General features: G+C 37.4%; 1 protein-coding gene across 2 annotated transcripts; it reads left to right on the top strand.

Annotated features, from left to right (window-relative positions):
* Positions 1-1,679: 1,679 nt before the first annotated feature.
* Positions 1,680-17,503, top strand: cdc27 (cell division cycle 27). 2 transcript variants are annotated; one of them, XM_051106192.1, is made up of 19 exons: positions 1,680-1,854; positions 3,011-3,086; positions 4,433-4,580; positions 5,267-5,392; positions 6,851-6,948; positions 7,075-7,247; positions 7,671-7,882; positions 8,044-8,155; positions 10,371-10,486; positions 10,566-10,665; positions 10,785-10,989; positions 11,617-11,789; positions 11,884-12,036; positions 12,130-12,338; positions 12,494-12,611; positions 12,852-12,980; positions 16,559-16,633; positions 16,724-16,889; positions 16,961-17,503. In XM_051106192.1, the coding sequence occupies exons 1-19, from the start codon at positions 1,828-1,830 to the stop codon at positions 17,047-17,049; spliced, it is 2,505 nt and encodes an 834-aa protein (XP_050962149.1). In that variant the 5' UTR covers positions 1,680-1,827; the 3' UTR covers positions 17,050-17,503. The 2 variants fall into 2 exon arrangements, with proteins under 2 accessions (XP_050962149.1, XP_050962150.1); XM_051106193.1 differs by having other exon boundaries at positions 16,964-17,503.
* The last annotated feature ends 203 nt before the right edge of the window (positions 17,504-17,706 follow it).

The following is a 17,706-nucleotide window of genomic DNA, read 5'->3' on the forward strand; positions in this document are numbered from 1 at the left end:
AAATCAATGCTGTATGTAGTCATTGTTTAACCTAGAGGTGATCAGACAAGTTATATTACTTCCTTGAAAGTCTCAAACTATAAATCATTCATTGTATTTACAGTACATTTATTGCATGCTCATAAATAACAAGCAACTAACAATAGACTAGGTCACAGAAACAAAAAGAAACCCACAATAGTTGCAATGATGTGCTATGTTACTGTTACTAAACAAATACTTTGGCAAGACAATGATGTATAGTTGCTTGAAACATGTCCCCAAGAAAAGACTAGGTAAAAGGCATGCATTTGCACTGAAAACCTCTCATGAAGTCATTGCATGGAGAAGATGAGCAGTTCAGTTTTAGAATTCTTGGGAAATACAGATTCTGGCCAATATATATCATGTTCACTAAATGTCCCCTTGGGGGAAAAGACATCTAAGAAGACATCTGTTTCAGAGATACATGTAAATATTTATGTGTTTTTATTCTGTTCTTCAGGCTGAAATTCAAAGTGAGAAATTTCTCACAATGAGTGTGATTATCTGATGAAAATCTTCACACCAACTTCAGACCATGCCACATAAATAAGTAACCAAATGTAGTTTTGATTGTATAACAGTTACCGAATTACTCTCACAACCTTTTTTTCAGCAACCTTTGTTTCAACTGGCTCATGTTCAAATTGGGTTTGGTGTTTCACGTGTTCAGATTGGCTTACCATTTCAGTCACTTCTAAGACAAATCCACTCAGCGACCATCTTGGTAAGCCCCACCTTTCATCTATTTCCAGTCTAGTATATAAATATCTTTCTAAACAAAGAAAGACAGAAATCTCAGAAACTGTTTGTCACATCAGTGTTACATGGTAGACTAAACTTTGCTCCTCTATGTCCATAGACATTCTGGTTTATATGCTGTACAAACTGTATTTTCTACCCACCAACCCATATCCTTCCCCCTTACACAAAACTTTCTGCATTTTAAGATTATCAATAAACTTCATTCTGTATGATTTATAGTCTGTTTTCCTCATGGGAACGAGGAAATGTTCCCACAAGGACATGGTTTTTGGATATTGCCATCTTTGTAGAGACATTTTGTTCCCATAACATATACCTGAACCACACACACATACACAAATGTGTATTTTTAGAATGAATGTGAGACTAAAGGTGATGCCTTTTGAAATACTTATAATATCTCTGTACATCAGAAAAGTATAGTGTGATATATAGTATAGTATAATATTTTTATTACGTTATTATTTTATTTTATTAAGTCATAGTTATATTACACCAGATTGTAATTTAGCAAATAGATGCTAGTATGCTAGATTAGCTTACTTTCAATTGTTAAAGTGTAATAATAACCTTTCGACTGGTTCTTGCATTGTGACTAGCTTATATATGATTATGTCTTACAAACAAATAAAGAAATTTAAATCCTAAAAACAGGAATGTATGAATTGATTAAGGTTTTATATTTTTGTTAAAACTTATTTAGTTAAAACCTATAGTGTTATTCGAAATAAAAGTCAACATTTTCTAGACGTAACAACATTTTATACGTAGTGGGCATTTTATGTCTGGTTTTACCCTGCGATTCCGAAAATTGAATTTCCCTATTCGGCAATTTCCGACAGCGTTCGCCCTTTGTCGTAAAGTATGTATTTGAATCGGTCGTGTTCGGGCATTTCCGGATTCACCGATAACGGTTGGAATGTTCAAATCTTCGATGCTAGTTTTGCTACTTCTGGCCTGGAGTGGATACTGAGCTAAGAAAGCGACTGAAGAAGGAGCAAAGAAACCAAAAAAGGAGGTGAAGAGGAGCCTGGCTACGGAATGACGGTGTTGCAGGAACCTGTCCAGGTATTTGAGCTAAATGTTAAAGCGCTCCGTTGTAGAGCCAGTTGCGGGAGAAGACTTTTATCCAGCGCCAGAGACCGGATGATTGAGCACTGCTACACCGCGGCCTCAGTTAGCGGCTAATGCTAACGGCCTCTGTCCTTTACCTCACACAAAACCTGCCCTTAAACATACCACATACTGCTTTTGTTTTAATTTACAATAGCTGTTTAAAAACCCCAGCGCTTGTCAACTCAGGGCAGTTTGTTTGCTAGTAGTTTTCAAGGAAAGTAATGTGTTGCCTTGCAGGTTAGCCAGCTCCCTGATTTATTGGGATTTTTTTTTATTGGGATAGTGATGTTTTATTTTGACGCTTGTGTGAAATTATCAACAGGGTTTAGGATAATTATAAATCGGGGAATTTCATGTTTACAGAGACGGCTGGTATTCACAAACACGCAATGTATGAAGAGTAACACAAACCAGTGCATTTGAAGAGATTTGATGCATTAGCAATACTGAAGCTGGTTACTTGTCTGATATATAAGCTGGTCAGAGATAAAAACATAACACATAATTGCCTTTTAACGTTGGAGTTTCATATTTATAAGATATTGTGTTTTAATGGGCCAACAAACGTCAAAGGTTGTGGGTTTATTAAGTCTTTGTCAAATACCAGCTAGCCAACGGTTTATCGAGCACAGCTGTTAAACCTGTGTATCTGTCAGTCAAAAACGTCAAACATCAGTTCATACAGTGTATACACATTGGCTGTGTCTTAAAGCAAGAACGAGCTGCCTAGCTAGACAATATTTTGGGGCGCCCAAGCGCGCCTATATGCATCTCTTCTGTCAGTCAGCTGGTTTCCCTCCTTATCCTCAGCCTTTGTATATACTAAAATCGTTTACCATTTCCTGAAACTGTGATCAAGACTTGACTTAATGACAGCAGATCTTTTCATATACATTACATATGTTGAAATCAGCAGTCAGTATCGTTGTTTATATGTTAGCCTGTTTCATGTGTAATTTTGATTATCAGAGGTGTATACTTGCTGTCAAGTGGTAAATAATTAAACATAATTCACCAAGTGCTATGGTTTATTATTGTTATGACGCATAATCCTTTTTGTCAGCTGTATAAGGGATGAAGGTAACAGCAGCTCTGTTTCGGTCCATAGGCTGCTGTCTGGCATGCTCTGAACCACTACGCCTACCGAGATGCAGTATTCCTGGCAGAGAGACTCTACGCTGAGGGTAATTGCACAAATCGTCCTCCATAAAAGCAGACAACATCCTCCATTTCCCCTCATCTTTCAGAGCTGGCATTTCAGGCATTGCGTTAATAGAAGTTTGTGTGACTCAAAATGGAAGCTGACATTTTATTGATTTCACCCATCAAGATAAACTGTTTAAAGTAGCTTACACTCCATGCATTGTTTTTTTTTTAACTGAATTAGATTTTATACAGGGTTTCTGCAGGTCTTAAAAAGTCACCATTCACGCAAATTCATTCACCGCTCCATAAATTAAGGCCTGCAAAAGATCGGAGAAGAAATTCTTAAATTCATAAGGTCATGGCATTAAATGTTGCATGCACTTTTCCTCAGTATTTTTATTTAGTTTTCCAATAGAAATATCTGAACATCTCTAAATCAAGATACATTTTCTTGAGATGCAAACTGAACATAGGAAGTCTTCTTTAAAAAAAAAAAAAAAATCAAGTGAGTTTGTTCGTTGGGGTATGAAAACTTGTTTTCCCTTAAATTAAGTAGATTTTTCAGAGCCTATTGGTAGATGTTTGTTCTTGTTTAATGTCAATTTTGTTTTGACCAATTTCTCATAAAACAAACTTATTTTTAGTGTTGGACAACGAATAATCGCATCCAAAATAAGTTTTTGTGTACATAATATATATGTGTGTGTTGTGTATATCAATTATATATATATAAATACACATGCATGTGTATGTAGTTAAGAAAAATATGTTATGTTTATATATTAAATATATTTATACATAATTTAAAAGTTAAGATCTAAATACATGTAAATATTTTCAAAATATATTGTATGTGTGTGTTTTTGTATATACATAATTAATATACATAGTTCACACACATATATAAACAAACTTTTTGGATGCGATTAATCGTTGCCCAGCGATACTGTAATTTTCCATTTCATATAAATGTATCTTGGTTTAGGAATTTGTAGACATTTACACTGGAAAACTAAACAAAAATATAGAGGAAGGACATCACTTTTTTGATGTGTGGTCAGAAGGTACAGTAAAAGTAATTTCCATATTCTGGTGGTTGGGAGCAGAGGTATTCAAGCCGTAAGGTTTTTTTTTTTTTTTTTCTGAGATTGTAAGTTGTTTTTCAAACTATAAAGCATTGATAATACATTTACATTTAGAGAGCATATTGACGTATTGCATCATTTGCATTCAATTCAGTTTTTTTCTTACATTTTCTTTACTTGGTCTAAAAGTCTTAAATTTAGCTTCGTAACATGCATTAATCCTGTTATAATATACAGCAAACCCTGTTCCATTTTATAATTCGTGTTCCTTTGAATTTTGTTTTCTTTTCACCTATCAGTCCATTCAGAAGAGGCGCTCTTCTTGCTGGCTACATGCTACTACCGTTCAGGGAAAGCGTATAAGGCTTACCACCTCCTGAAAGGACACAGCTGCACCACACCACAATGCAAATATCTCCTCGCCAAGTGCTGTGTGGAACTGAGCAAGTATGGGTGACTAATTATTCCCTAACTAATCATAACTCATGACTCATTGTCATCATATCCCAGTGCCTATATCTATGTTTATCTCTTCCAAAAGCGTACAGTATGGGTTGTTACTATACTAAAATTTCAGTAGTTGATAATCAGTAGTGAAATTTCATGATACTCAATACCTCACAATCATAGGTAATTGTAGTATCAAGTATTTCCTAAGGTTTTTCTCCTATTTTTTTTATTTTGTTATTTAATATTAATGACATATCAGGCAGCAGAAGGTCTCATGGTGCAGTTATACAGACAAGAGTGACTGTAATTGTGTTTACCTCTCCAAGACAAGCATTTTGCTGTTATGAAATATGTATGTGGCGTTTAAAAGCGGCCACCTGTCAGTGAGAGAGTGAGGCAGTTTTATGTACTACCTATACTGTAGACTGTGTCTTCGCTTTAGTATTAAAGTAGAGTTACTTTTGACATCCCTACCTGAGAGAGATGTAATGTAATACAATAAAAGAGGATATTAGTCATAAGAATGAATGGAATCTTATTACCTGTGAATGCTATGGCAAGCAGAAGTTTCACCTTTATTCAAGATTGGCATCTGGTCTAGAGACAGTGATTCTCTGAGTCATCTTATGAATTTCATTACACATTTCTTGCAGTGTTGATTTATTTGTGTTTTTCTCAATCAGGTTGGCTGAGGGAGAGCAGATCTTGACTGGAGGAGTCCTGAACAAACAGAAGAGCCAAGACGACATCATTACCGAGTTTGGAGACTCGGCCTGCTTCACTCTGGCACTGCTGGGGCAGATCTACTGGTATGTTGAGCTTGTTTGGTTGCTTACCTTCACCTACTAAAATCAATGAAATGTAGTAAAGATACAGAAATATTTGCATTTGTTCCTGGGAAAGAGCCACTAGTGAAAGTGTTTAATTTGTTGGATAAAGCAGGCTGCTACCAAATCTCTTTATCTGTAATGGATTTAAAGGCAGAGAGGGCTGTTTGGAGTATTTTGTTTTGCACTTGTGTAAAGCAGCACTCAGTGACTGTAAGAGGTTGTTTTGAGAGTTCTGAATTTCTTTAGGTAAGGTCGCAAGTAACAAAAGCTTTTCTGTTTTCTCGCATGAGATATTCTTCTTCTGTATGCAGAAAAAAGGCTCACAGCCTTTGCACTCTTTGTTCATGTGCTAAACCAAGCGAACAATCAATTTTGAAGATCTGGATTTTACTGCACAACTAGGACTAAATGTGTAATTTAGTATAGACCAATTTGAAGTAGACGTCTCAGTTACATCACCTGCAGCTGCACATGCATTGTGGTGGCAGAAAAACACTGGTAACAAGTGGGGGGAATGGGTAAAATCCATGGAATAAGAGAAAAAATGTATTGTTGTGCCTTTGAATGTCAGAATCAGAATGCAGATATTTATAGCATACTGTCATCAAAAACGCCATTTGAAGCTAAACACAGATGTTTAAACAGACAGACTATGGATGAAACCTGCTATGTTTACTCTACTTTTAAAGCACAAATTTGATTAAACAATTTGTCTACATAATATTCACATATGCAGTTCATAGGGGACATTATATTAGCCCTGCTGTTTCAGAATGAAATGCTGTTTAAACCTATAACATTTTACAAAACGTTTACCTATGTTATCTCTACCTATTTTTAATCTTTTTTTTTTGTTTTGTTTTGTTTTGTTTTTTTTTTGTTTGTTTTTTTGTTTTTTTCCCCCCCCTCATAAGTACAAGTTTAAATCTCTTAGTTCTGACTATAACTCAATCAAAAGTCAACAATAGCGAGTTTGTCAATTCAGATTTTTCTTATCAGATTTTTTTTTTCTTATCAACAAGAATAAAGTCAGAGTTTTATTTATTTAGGTTTTTTTATTCTTTTATTCCATGACTTTCATAGACTGCTACTTGAAAACTGTAATTTTTCTGCCACTAGAAAAGTTCCGCCCACAAAAAGCGCCATTGCTGTTTGCAAACACCAAATTGGTCTGTACCTCCATAGACATCAATGAGTTTGTTGTGCTGTTGCACTCACTGTTTGTTTGGGTTTCTTCATGACAAAACATGGAGAAGCTGTGTTTCTCGACAGCTGTAAATGTGACATTTTGACATTTTCAGCCAATGATTTGTCATTTACATTTCCCTTGTCTAATATTTTGCCAGGAACCAAAAAAGACATTTTTTGAAACATTTTCAATGGCAAAAGTTTTAATTATCATGCACAAAACTAATGCTCCTTTCTTTGTCCTTGCAGCAAAACAGATCGGATAGCAAAAGGAGCAGAATGTTACCAAAAAAGCATGAGCGAGAACCCTTTCTTATGGTCTCCATTTGAGTCTCTATGTCAAATTGGTGAGTTCCTTTCTTGTTATTAATTAGGGTCATCATAAGAACCTCATCTGAGCTGCGCAGTTACAAGACTCCCTGAGGAGAACGTGCCTGATAGTGTGATTTTAATCGGTGCTCTCTGCGCTACAGGGGAGCGACCGGATCCAGAGCAGATCTTTAGATTGACCTCCTTGCAGAATTTCAGTGGAGGCAGCGGAGGGGGCGTCCCACCTCCTCCCATCAGCCCTGCACACACACCTAGTAACAACATGGGACACCGACAAGTTGACACCGTCTTAATGGAGACCCCACAGGACACTTTGGTATGTTCTTCCTTTGGTTTGTCATGCATTTTGTTGTTTTGTTTTGTTTTTTCCACGTTTTTTCTCAACGTGGAAGTAAGCCTATGGGTGAGACTTCCGGTTCATTATTTGCTGTAAGAAAGTAACGGGAAGAATCACAACGTGCAGTAAATGGTAAAACTGTTTGCTCTACAAACCAGAGTGTTTATAATTACAATAATGCATTAAAATAATATGGTTAGACACACCAATTTGCAATATCAAGCAGCAAAACGAGCTGGAGGCGGATGAGACCGGAAGCCACACCCATAAAATTTACAAATGGCTGTGTCCACTCTTACTGCAAGAAAGAGGGGGATAGGGAGACATGTCATGTTTGGTGCATGAAGTATATGAGGTACTGATTCTACATCTTGGCATTGTCTGTCCTCTCTCTCTCTGAAGGAGCTAAACCGGCTCAATCTAGAATCTTCTAACTCAAAGTACTCCCTGAATACGGACTCCTCTGTGTCCTACATCGACTCCTCCGTCATTTCGCCAGACTCCGTGCCACTGGGCACCGGTGGGTCACTATTATCCAAACAGGTGCAAAACAAACCCAAGAGTGGGCGATGTCTGCTGGGGGGCACGGCCACACTCAGCCCCCTTACACCAAGGTAATGACCATCGATCCCTAAGGCTGTCATACCTCACTTTTAACCATGCATGAGACTTTCTTAATGTACTTTCAAGTATTTTTTTTATTGAATCCCATTATAGATGTAATGATTTGGCTCTTAAAATTTCATTCTAGTAATCTTTCTATAAAATTGTGTAGTTTTGGAATTTTGCCTCTGGAGCCAAGCCCAGGAGACCCAACGTACCTGCAAAATTACAGTCACAGTGGAAGTGGGATGGAGCCACCTCCTCCGCCTGGCCCTCCGAAGAAGGTAAGGCTTCTTTTTTTTCTAACTGCTTGCTATTATAAACTATCAAGAGACTTTTTTGAGCATTTTTGAGGGTCTCTATGCTTTTGTGTAGTTGTGTTTCCTCTTTAAAATCTTGTAACATTAGCCAAGGTGTATTTCACCACAAAAAAGGGTAGTGTAGTTTCATTTTTACACCCTTTTTGTGCACCTGTTTTTATTACTGTAACATTAACCCTTTCACATGTACGATCACACCGGTGTGATCATTCTTGGCTGGTCCCTGAAGCATGGGATCATACCAATGTGATTCGAACGTTCAGCGCATCACGTGATCAACTGCTGAATTCAAATCTGCTTTGGTTGGCGCTAAACCAGATCAGACGTGCTGAGCGCTTGTCATATTATTGCAGCTATTCAGTGTTTTCAACCATATAATGCTTATTTTAGGTTCCAGACATTTAAATACACATAAGTCCTAGTAAAACGATGCATTTATAGTTTGTAAAATACACGCCGATGTCTATGGAAACGGCAATAATGATCCTTACAAATGTTATCTGACAACATGTTTTATTGATATCACATACACATTGTGTAGTTAACTATAAAGTTTACTCTGCTCTTCTCCCAGCTCACCAGAGACTTACTTTAATGTTTTTCGGGAGGAGACGATGAATTTGCGTCTTGTAAATTCCACAGCTCGGATTCAGCGTGAACTAACATGGCGGCACCCATCACCCGGTATAGATCAACTAACGTGGCCATTATAAAGATGTGTTTAAAACTCCAAATACATTTACTTGCACATATTTCAAAATCGGAATATAAGATATTTCATAATACAGTGAGCATGTTTGTGAATATGAATAATAAAAAAGGAAAAACAATATAAAAGTGATACATGTGTCATACAGTGCTATTGTGGCCGCGTTGTGTCACGTGACAAACACGACGCGTCGCCATGGAAACAATAAGGCGATACATTCTAAAATAATGGTCGCCTAAAAAAACTCACCCTGGGGGCTCAGCTAGAATATTTTAAATTCACGTGTGAAAGGGTTAAGTCTTTGTATGTGAAAAAGCCTTGGGACAGGTTTTTGTTACATAAAAGGTATTGATGTGTATTTTGGATGTAAATATGATTTTTTGCACTTTTTTTTTTTTTGTCTTCAAATTGTCTCTGTTAGTCTTCACACTTCCAGAACACAAATTTACAGATAACGTACTCACCCCCATGTCATCCAAGATGTTCATGTCTTTCTTTCGTCAGTCATAAAGAAATTGTTTTTTGAGGAAAACATTTCAGGGTTTTTTTTCCATATAATAGACTGCTATGGTGCCCCGAGTTTGGACTTCCAAAATGCAGTTTAAATGCGGCTTCAAACGATCCCAAATGCGGTTGGAAACAATCCCAGCTGAGGAAGAAGGGTCTTATCTAGTGAAACAATGGGTTATTTTCATTAAAAAATAGAATTTAAATACTTTTTAATCTCAAACGCTCGTCTTGTTTTGCTCTGTGTGAACTCTGTATATTCTGGTTCAAGACAGTTGAACTCCAGTCGTACTTTCAACTTAAAATCATTTCAAAATCATCCTACATCGCTACAGAACTACCGACCCAGTCTTTGCAAAGTGAACATGCAAAGATGATCAAACACCCTTAACAAAAAAGGTAAAACAGCGATATAGGGTGATTTTGAAGTTGAGGGAGAACATAAAATGGGAGTTTATCGACATACCCTTAATGTCATGAACCAGAAAAAACAGAGTTCAGCAGAGTAAGACAAGACGAGCATTTGACATTAAAAAGCATATAAATTGTATTATTTTTATTAAAATAACCAATCGTTTTGCTAGATAAGACCCTTCTTCCTCAAGTTGGATCGTTTACAACTGCATTTGGGATCGTTTGAAGCTGCATTTAAACTGCATTTTGGAAGTTCAAACTTGGGGCGCCATAGAAGTCTATTATATGAAGAAAAATGCTGAAATGTTTTCCTCAAAAAAACAATTTCTTTACGACTGAAGAAAGAAAGACATGAATATCTTTGATGACAAGGGGGTGAGTACATTATATGTAAATTTATGTTCTGGAAGTGGACTTCTCCATTAATCTTACTCAATGAGTGTAAAAATCCTTTCTGTGTCCCATTTCTAATACAAAAATCTATGTCTATGAATAGTGTCTTTTAGAACAAGAATTCTCAGACTTTCTTTTCTGTTTTTCCTATTTCAGGCTGTCAGTAGAATTAGCCAAGTGGGCACGAAGTCAGTGTTTGCACAGAGTGGCAACAGCAGAGAGGTCATTCCAAACCCTTTCAACCAAACTCAGACCACTGCCCCACAGACTAGGTACGTGTCACCACACATTTATACAGGCAACTCATGGCTATAATGATGGCTTGTGATGACATCTCTTTCTGGTTTGTAGTACTACACCGCAAGTGCTGAGCCCAACCATTGCTGCTCCTCCAAATGTGCAGCCACGGCGGAGCTCAAGACTCTTCACCAGTGCCAGCTCCACTGCCAAGGTACTGTCTTTGACAAATACAAGTTTATGCATACAGTCCTTACAGTTTGCTAAAAAAAAAATCTTTAACCACTCTTTAAAGAAAATATTTTCAACACCCTTTATGTTGAACTTGAACAGGAAAACAGTAAGAAGCTGAAAATGAAGTTCCCCACCAAGATTCCTAACCGAAAAACCAAAACGAAAACGGGTAAGGGAGGTATCACCCCATCTAACCTAAATGAGAGCATCGAGATTCTCAAGCTTGATTCTTCCATATCGGAGGGAAAAGGCAACATCAGCTCACCACAGTTCCAGGCTTTTAATCTACAAAAGGCTGCTGCAGGTATTTGAGATTTGATGTCTTTTTAAGATGTATTTAAGAAATGGTTCACCCAAAAAAAGAAAATTGTCATAATTTACTCACCCACTTGTCGTTCCAAACTCGTAAAACCTTTGTTCATCTTCATAACACAAAGTAAAATATTTTTGATGAAATCCAAGAGCTTTCTGACCCTGCATAGACATTAACGCAGCTACCACGTTCAAGGCCCAGAAAGGTAGTAAGAACACCTGTAAAATAGTCCATGTGACATCAGTTCAGCTATAACTTTCTGAAGTTACAAGATTACTTTTTGTCTCCAAAGAAAAGAAAAATAACAACTTTATTCAACAATTTCTTCTCTTCTATGTCTTTAATGCACGTTCACAAGAGTATCACAACATATGCTTGTGGTGCTGCTGTTCTGATGTAGAACATCCATCTCTCTTAGTTTATCATCTGTATATTCTGTTTCAAACAAATAATGCTGGGGAAAAAATTGCAAGTCCTCTCCTCTGTCGAATTCTTAAGTCATATTTATGCTTGCAAACTCACAAGAGAAGAAATTGTTAAATAAAATCATTATTTTTATCTTCTTTCCAGCCAAACTGTGAAGCACATTCTTGAATTTGTTTCCTCTGTGTTATTCAGATGGGCTGATGACGTTGATGCGGGACATTGGGAGAGGCTATCTTGCTCTCTGCTCTTATAACTGCAGAGAGGCCATTAACATCTTGAGTCAGCTGCCTTCGCACCACTACAACACGGGCTGGGTGCTGGGTCAGATCGGACGAGCGCACTTTGAATTGGCTGAATACATGCAGGTGGGTCAGGGCTGCTAAACCCACTCACAAAACTCAAACAGTGAATTATGGAAAAGATCATCAAGACTGAATTTTTTTATGTCTGTTTAACCAGGCGGAGAGAATTTTCTCAGAAGTCCGGCGTATTGAGAGCTTTCGAGTGGAAGGTATGGAGATCTATTCCACAACACTCTGGCATTTACAGAAGGATGTGGCGCTTTCCGCATTATCTAAAGACCTCACTGACATGGACAAAAACTCACCAGAGGTAAGTCTCTCAGAGTAATATAGCAAATGACTAGGGTTTGCAGATATTGAATGCTTTGTCTCATGGTTTATTTCTTCCTCTTTCTGTGTACAGCCCTGGTGTGTAGCTGGTAACTGTTTCAGCTTACAGCGGGAACATGACATAGCCATTAAGTTCTTCACACGAGCCATCCAGGTGGACCCCAGCTTTGCATACGCATACACACTATTAGGACATGAACTAGTTCTCACAGAGGAGCTGGAGAAAGCCCTGGGCTGCTTCCGCAATGCTATACGCCTCAATAAACGTCACTACAATGCCTGGTATGGTTCAGACTCTACTCTTTGCCTTTGGAAACAAAATGAGAAAACTGTAAAATTAAACTGTTCATTTTATATTGTCGGCGTTAGTTTAAATGACAAAAACCATCTGCCATTTTAACAGGAAAAAGGCTCAGTGTTTCCATCTGTTTCTCTAGGTACGGCTTGGGAATGATTTACTACAAGCAGGAGAAATTTAACCTAGCCGAGATTCATTTCAAGAAGGCTCTGAGCATCAATCCTCAGAGCTCTGTGCTGCTTTGTCATATTGGAGTGGTGAGTAAATCTAATGCAGAATAAATAATGTTAATCTAAAGTAAAGCAGCCCACACACTCTCATTTCTTAGATAAACAACAGTGCGAGATTGTTACTTGAATTTTTATTTTATTAAAATATCTATTTTGAGTTTGGTAATGCCTGACTAGCACATGTCCTTGTTTTTATATATAAATAGGAAATGCTTGAACTGTTGCATTGCTACATCTTCATATCCTTTTTCATATGCTCCATATCAGGTTCAACATGCTTTGAAGAAATCAGACCATGCACTGGAGACCCTCAACAGAGCCATTAGCATCGACCCCAAGAATCCGCTATGCAAATTCCATAGGGCCTCTATTCTCTTTGCCAATGAAAAGTACAAGGTACCCCTCAACTTGTACCATGATATTAACAACATTGTCAAGATTTTATATTTTTTCAGGGTTTCTGCAAAAAATCGTAAAGGTCCACTGAAGTGCTTTGAAACATTATGTGTTGAGATAATTTCAACTGAAACCGGAAGACAGGGTGGGACATATCAGGTTCATTATTATGATGTTTATATGGTTTATTAATAAACGTGCAACCAATAGTCAACTAATGCTTAACATGATTGACTACTAGTTGACCAGAACAATCTTTAGGCAAGGGCAGCCCTAGAAAATACTAACTCTGTCAACAAGAAACTGATTGCCGCCACAGCTTCAACATCTATTTATAGTGTAGGGGGCAAGACGCTTTGGTTTATCGCCTTAAAAAATATCGTGATATTCGATAATATCGTCTACCCCCCCCTATCCCGCCTACTCCAATTCAGCACTATGCTTGATTCCCGCTACAGAGGTGGCTTTAATTTGAACGAATAGGAGCAAACTAAGAATGAACTGCCTGATGCCATTAATGACTGCCTTCGAAAGAAAAAAACACGCAAGTCTAGGGCTGTGACAGTGGCAGTTTTTTTTCCACCGCTGTGGTAATGGACCAACTACCGTCGGTGGCGCAGTGTTGATATATAATTTTGAAACATAACAAACGTGCGGTTTATTTCAGTCTACATAACACTGAAGTAAAGATCAAAGAAATTATACAGTTAAATAAGAAAGTAGCCAAAATAAGAACGGTAAATATTAAACAAACATTTGTTGCATAAATTCGTAACAACCTCGCCCAACCCTTGTCCGACGGTTCATTAAAATTACCGTCCCGAGTCCGACTGGAGCCCGAGTCTTTTCTCTCTCTTGCATTACACTGTTGCATCCATTAAGATAAGCTCAGTTTTGTTTTTTTTAATAGGAACGTGGTTATATTTCTTTTCGTTTCTTTGTGAAGTTAATTTAGAAATATGATTGGAACATTTTTGTTTGTTAAATTAACGAAATTAGCGTATAACGACCAAGCGGCCAGGCAGGCAGTGAGTTGACCACAGCCTATGTTGATCGATTTTGCCTTCTCAAATCATCACGACTTGCCTAAAATAAAATCTTCAAGCATCTCACATGTTATTTTATGCGCATACAATCGTTTGTTGGAGAGGGGAAGCTAAATGCGCTTTGCAGGACATGGAGGCGCCAGCGCAATCACTTTCAAAAAAAAAATTAATTACGCTGTAATCTTTGCTCATAAAGGTAAGTCTAATATATCATCCGGAACTGTAAAGAGTGCAATTTTATTTGCGTCCACTCACAGTATTAACAGAATGTTGTGCTTTTGTAAAAAATAAAGAAAAAAAACAAGATGCGCTTTCTGATGTCTCGGTGTTGAACAGGAGTGCTGCACAAAAATGAAACGAAACTTAACGAATACTTGCCTTACAGATAGATATATCTATAGAAAGCTTTAAATTATTACTTTACTACTTTAAAACTTTAAAAAAAATCAAATTGACAACAAAAACTCTTTCATTATAAAATCCATAGAGATGCGTTTCTCTCTAAAGGCGCGTCCAATTAGCAGATGACGAGTCAGGATCGTCATCTTTGCGATACTGGCTCAGAAAACACTAGTTTATTAATAATTCATTCAAGTATGTCCTTATTTCCCTCCGACACATTCATAGTAATTACCCCGGAACTTTGCAAGCTTTAGCCTATTGTGTGCGTATGAACCACTGATCTATAATAGAGAATATTATATATAGATTAGTGGTATGAACGTGGATCTCTTCCAGCAGCGGCGAAGGCACTTGCGCTCGCTGCTGCTGCCGGCGGGGACACTAAACATGGCCACGCCAGAAAATTGTTGCAGAAACACTGTATTTTATGCTTGTTATAGATTGTGTGACGCGGTGGCGCGGCTGTCATTGTCACCGTTTTAGCCTATAATTTGTCATTTTCCGATATTGTCGATTATCGTATGGTACTGACTACAGAGATCGACATCGTGATTCTTAGGAGACATCGTCAATATACGATAATATCGTCGTATCGCCCAGCCCTAGACTCTAAGTTTTGAATGTTTATCTTGTAAATGTAAATTGTGTAATTGTTTTGGAGCACACTAGCTTTTAGATAACATTAAGGCTAATATATTCATACTAAAAGCCATAAGACGTCAATTTGGATCTCATTGGGACTTTTGCAATTTAAGACCTCAAAAGGTCTTAATTTGCAGCAGAAGGTCTTAAAGTCATGCTTGCATCTTACTCAGTATTTTTTCGTTTTCAAATATAAATATCTAAATACATTTAGATACAAATTAAATATATGAAGTCTTGTTTAAAAAAACAACAACAAAATGAAATGTTTATGCTTAAAACAAGAACAAATATCTTGATTTAAGAATATTTAGACATTTGTTAAAATACGGAGGAAGAGCAGTTTTTTTTGCAGTATAATCCGAAGGTAAAGGTAAAGATATTTTCACATTCTAGTGGTTTGAAGCCATGAGCTTTTTCAAACTTCGAAGCATTGCTAATACAAAACATTTACATTTAGACACCATATTGATGTATTCCATTAAATTTATTCCTTGAATTTTCTTTACCAGTCTCAAGTCTTAAATTTATCTTCAATGAGAAGTCCACTTCCAGAACAAAAATTTACAGATAATGTACTCACCCCCTTGTCATCCAAAATGTTCATGTCTTTCTTTCTTCAGCCATAAAGAAGTTATGCTTTTTAGGGGAAACATTTTAAGTTTAATGCAGCAGTTTAAATTCGGCTTCAAACGATCCCAAATGCGGTTGTAAACGATCCAAGCCGAGGAAGAAGGGTCTTATCTAGCGAAATGATTAATTATTTTTATTAAAATAATACAATTTATATACTTTTTAATGTCATCTTGTCTCACGCTGCCTGAAGAGTTTTTGTTCCGGTTCATGACAGTTAGGGTATGTCGAAAAACTCCCATCTCATGTTGTACCTCAACTTTAATCATCTTAAATCGCTGTTTTACCTTTTTTATTAGGGAGGTTTGATCTTCTTTGCATGTTCACTTTGCAAAGACTGTGTCGGTACTTCTGCAGCGATGTAGGATGATTTTGAAATGAATTTTGAAGTTGAGGGAGAAAATACGATTGGAGTTTTTCGACATACCCTAACTGTCTTGAACCAATACACAGAGCTCAGCGAGAGTAAAACAAGACGAGCGTTTGAGATTAAAATTGTATTTTTTTCAAATGATAATAACCGATCATTTTGCTTGATAAGACCCTTCTTTCTCAGCATTTGGGATCGTTTAAAGTAGCATTTAAACTGCATTTTGGAAGTTCAAAATTGGGGCACCATATCAGTCCATTATACGGAGAAAAATCTTGAAATATTTACCTCAAAAAACATGATTTCTTTACGGCTAAAGAAAGAAAGACATGAACATCTTGGATGACAAAGGGGTGAGTACATTATTTGTAAATTTTTGTTCTGGAAGTGGACGACTTCTTTCATAAAAACTGCAGAAACCCTTGTTGTTGTTGTTGTTGTTGTTGTTGTTTTGGGAAGTTAAATAACTAATCTATTTTTTACAGGCGGCTCTGCAGGAGCTTGAAGAGCTGAAACAAATTGTGCCCAAAGAGTCCCTTGTTTACTTCTTAATAGGAAAGGTACTCCTACAACTTAGTTTTTTACTTGCACAGTTTTTATTTTTTTATCAAGTGTATTTTTCACTAAAGAAAAATTTGTCATCTTTATAGGTCTATAAGAAGCTTGGCCAGACTCATCTGGCGCTAATGAACTTCTCTTGGGCCATGGACTTGGACCCTAAAGGGGCCAATAATCAGATCAAAGAGGCCATAGATAAGCGATACCTCCCAGATGATGACGAACCTGTCACTCCTGATGATTATCCCTACTACTCAAGTAAGTCTACTACCCAGTGAGCCATTTAAGTAGCGCTTTGTGCACTATGTAATGTTGTTCGTTGCTCTCAGCAGCAGAGGTGGAGGAGTCACAGGAGAGCAGTATGACGGACGCTGATGACACGCAGCTCCACACCACGGAGAGCGACGAGGTTCTGTAGCCCCCGACACCACTCTGGACTTTGAAATAATGCCAATTTGGGGGCTACTTGAAGACTCCAGCTCTGAAAAAGGAGGAAGAAGAAAAAAAGGAAAACAAACTGCTGCTAATAACAGTACCTCCTCATTTCTGTCGTTTTTATTTTTATCATTCGTTCTTGCCTTTTTCCACCCCCTCGTCATCATGCCTTAGAGGTTTCTCATCGGTCTGATCTTCTGGTCCTGTCTCATCCCTCATCGTCACTGGCAGGCGTCCTTTATCGCAGACAGAATTCAAGTTCTGTCCGAGCTCAAATTGCCCCGATTTGCCAGTGACTCCACTGTCTTCTCAACAATTTAATTGTCAGTTTAAAACTCAAAAAAGAGCCACAGACATTCATGGATGTTCCTGTCTTAATGCTTAGGCCTTTTATGTTATTTTATCAGCATTTACTCTGAATAAAGACCTGTGTAAGAGTTGGTAGTCCTTTGATTCCTCTCCCCTCCCTTTTTTGATCATGGAACGTAAATGCTGGGAGAAAAAAAGCACTTTCTACCCACATCAAAAAAAAAAAGAGCATACGACATAAGGGATTCAATGTAAACTGCATATCTTCTATCAGATTACCATCTGTTTAGAAGGGCAATGTTTCTGAAAGCTAACTAGAAAGTACCAGTTC

The sequence above is a fragment of the Labeo rohita genome, chromosome 3, assembly GCF_022985175.1.
Source record: "Labeo rohita strain BAU-BD-2019 chromosome 3, IGBB_LRoh.1.0, whole genome shotgun sequence".
Lineage (NCBI taxonomy): Eukaryota > Metazoa > Chordata > Actinopteri > Cypriniformes > Cyprinidae > Labeo > Labeo rohita.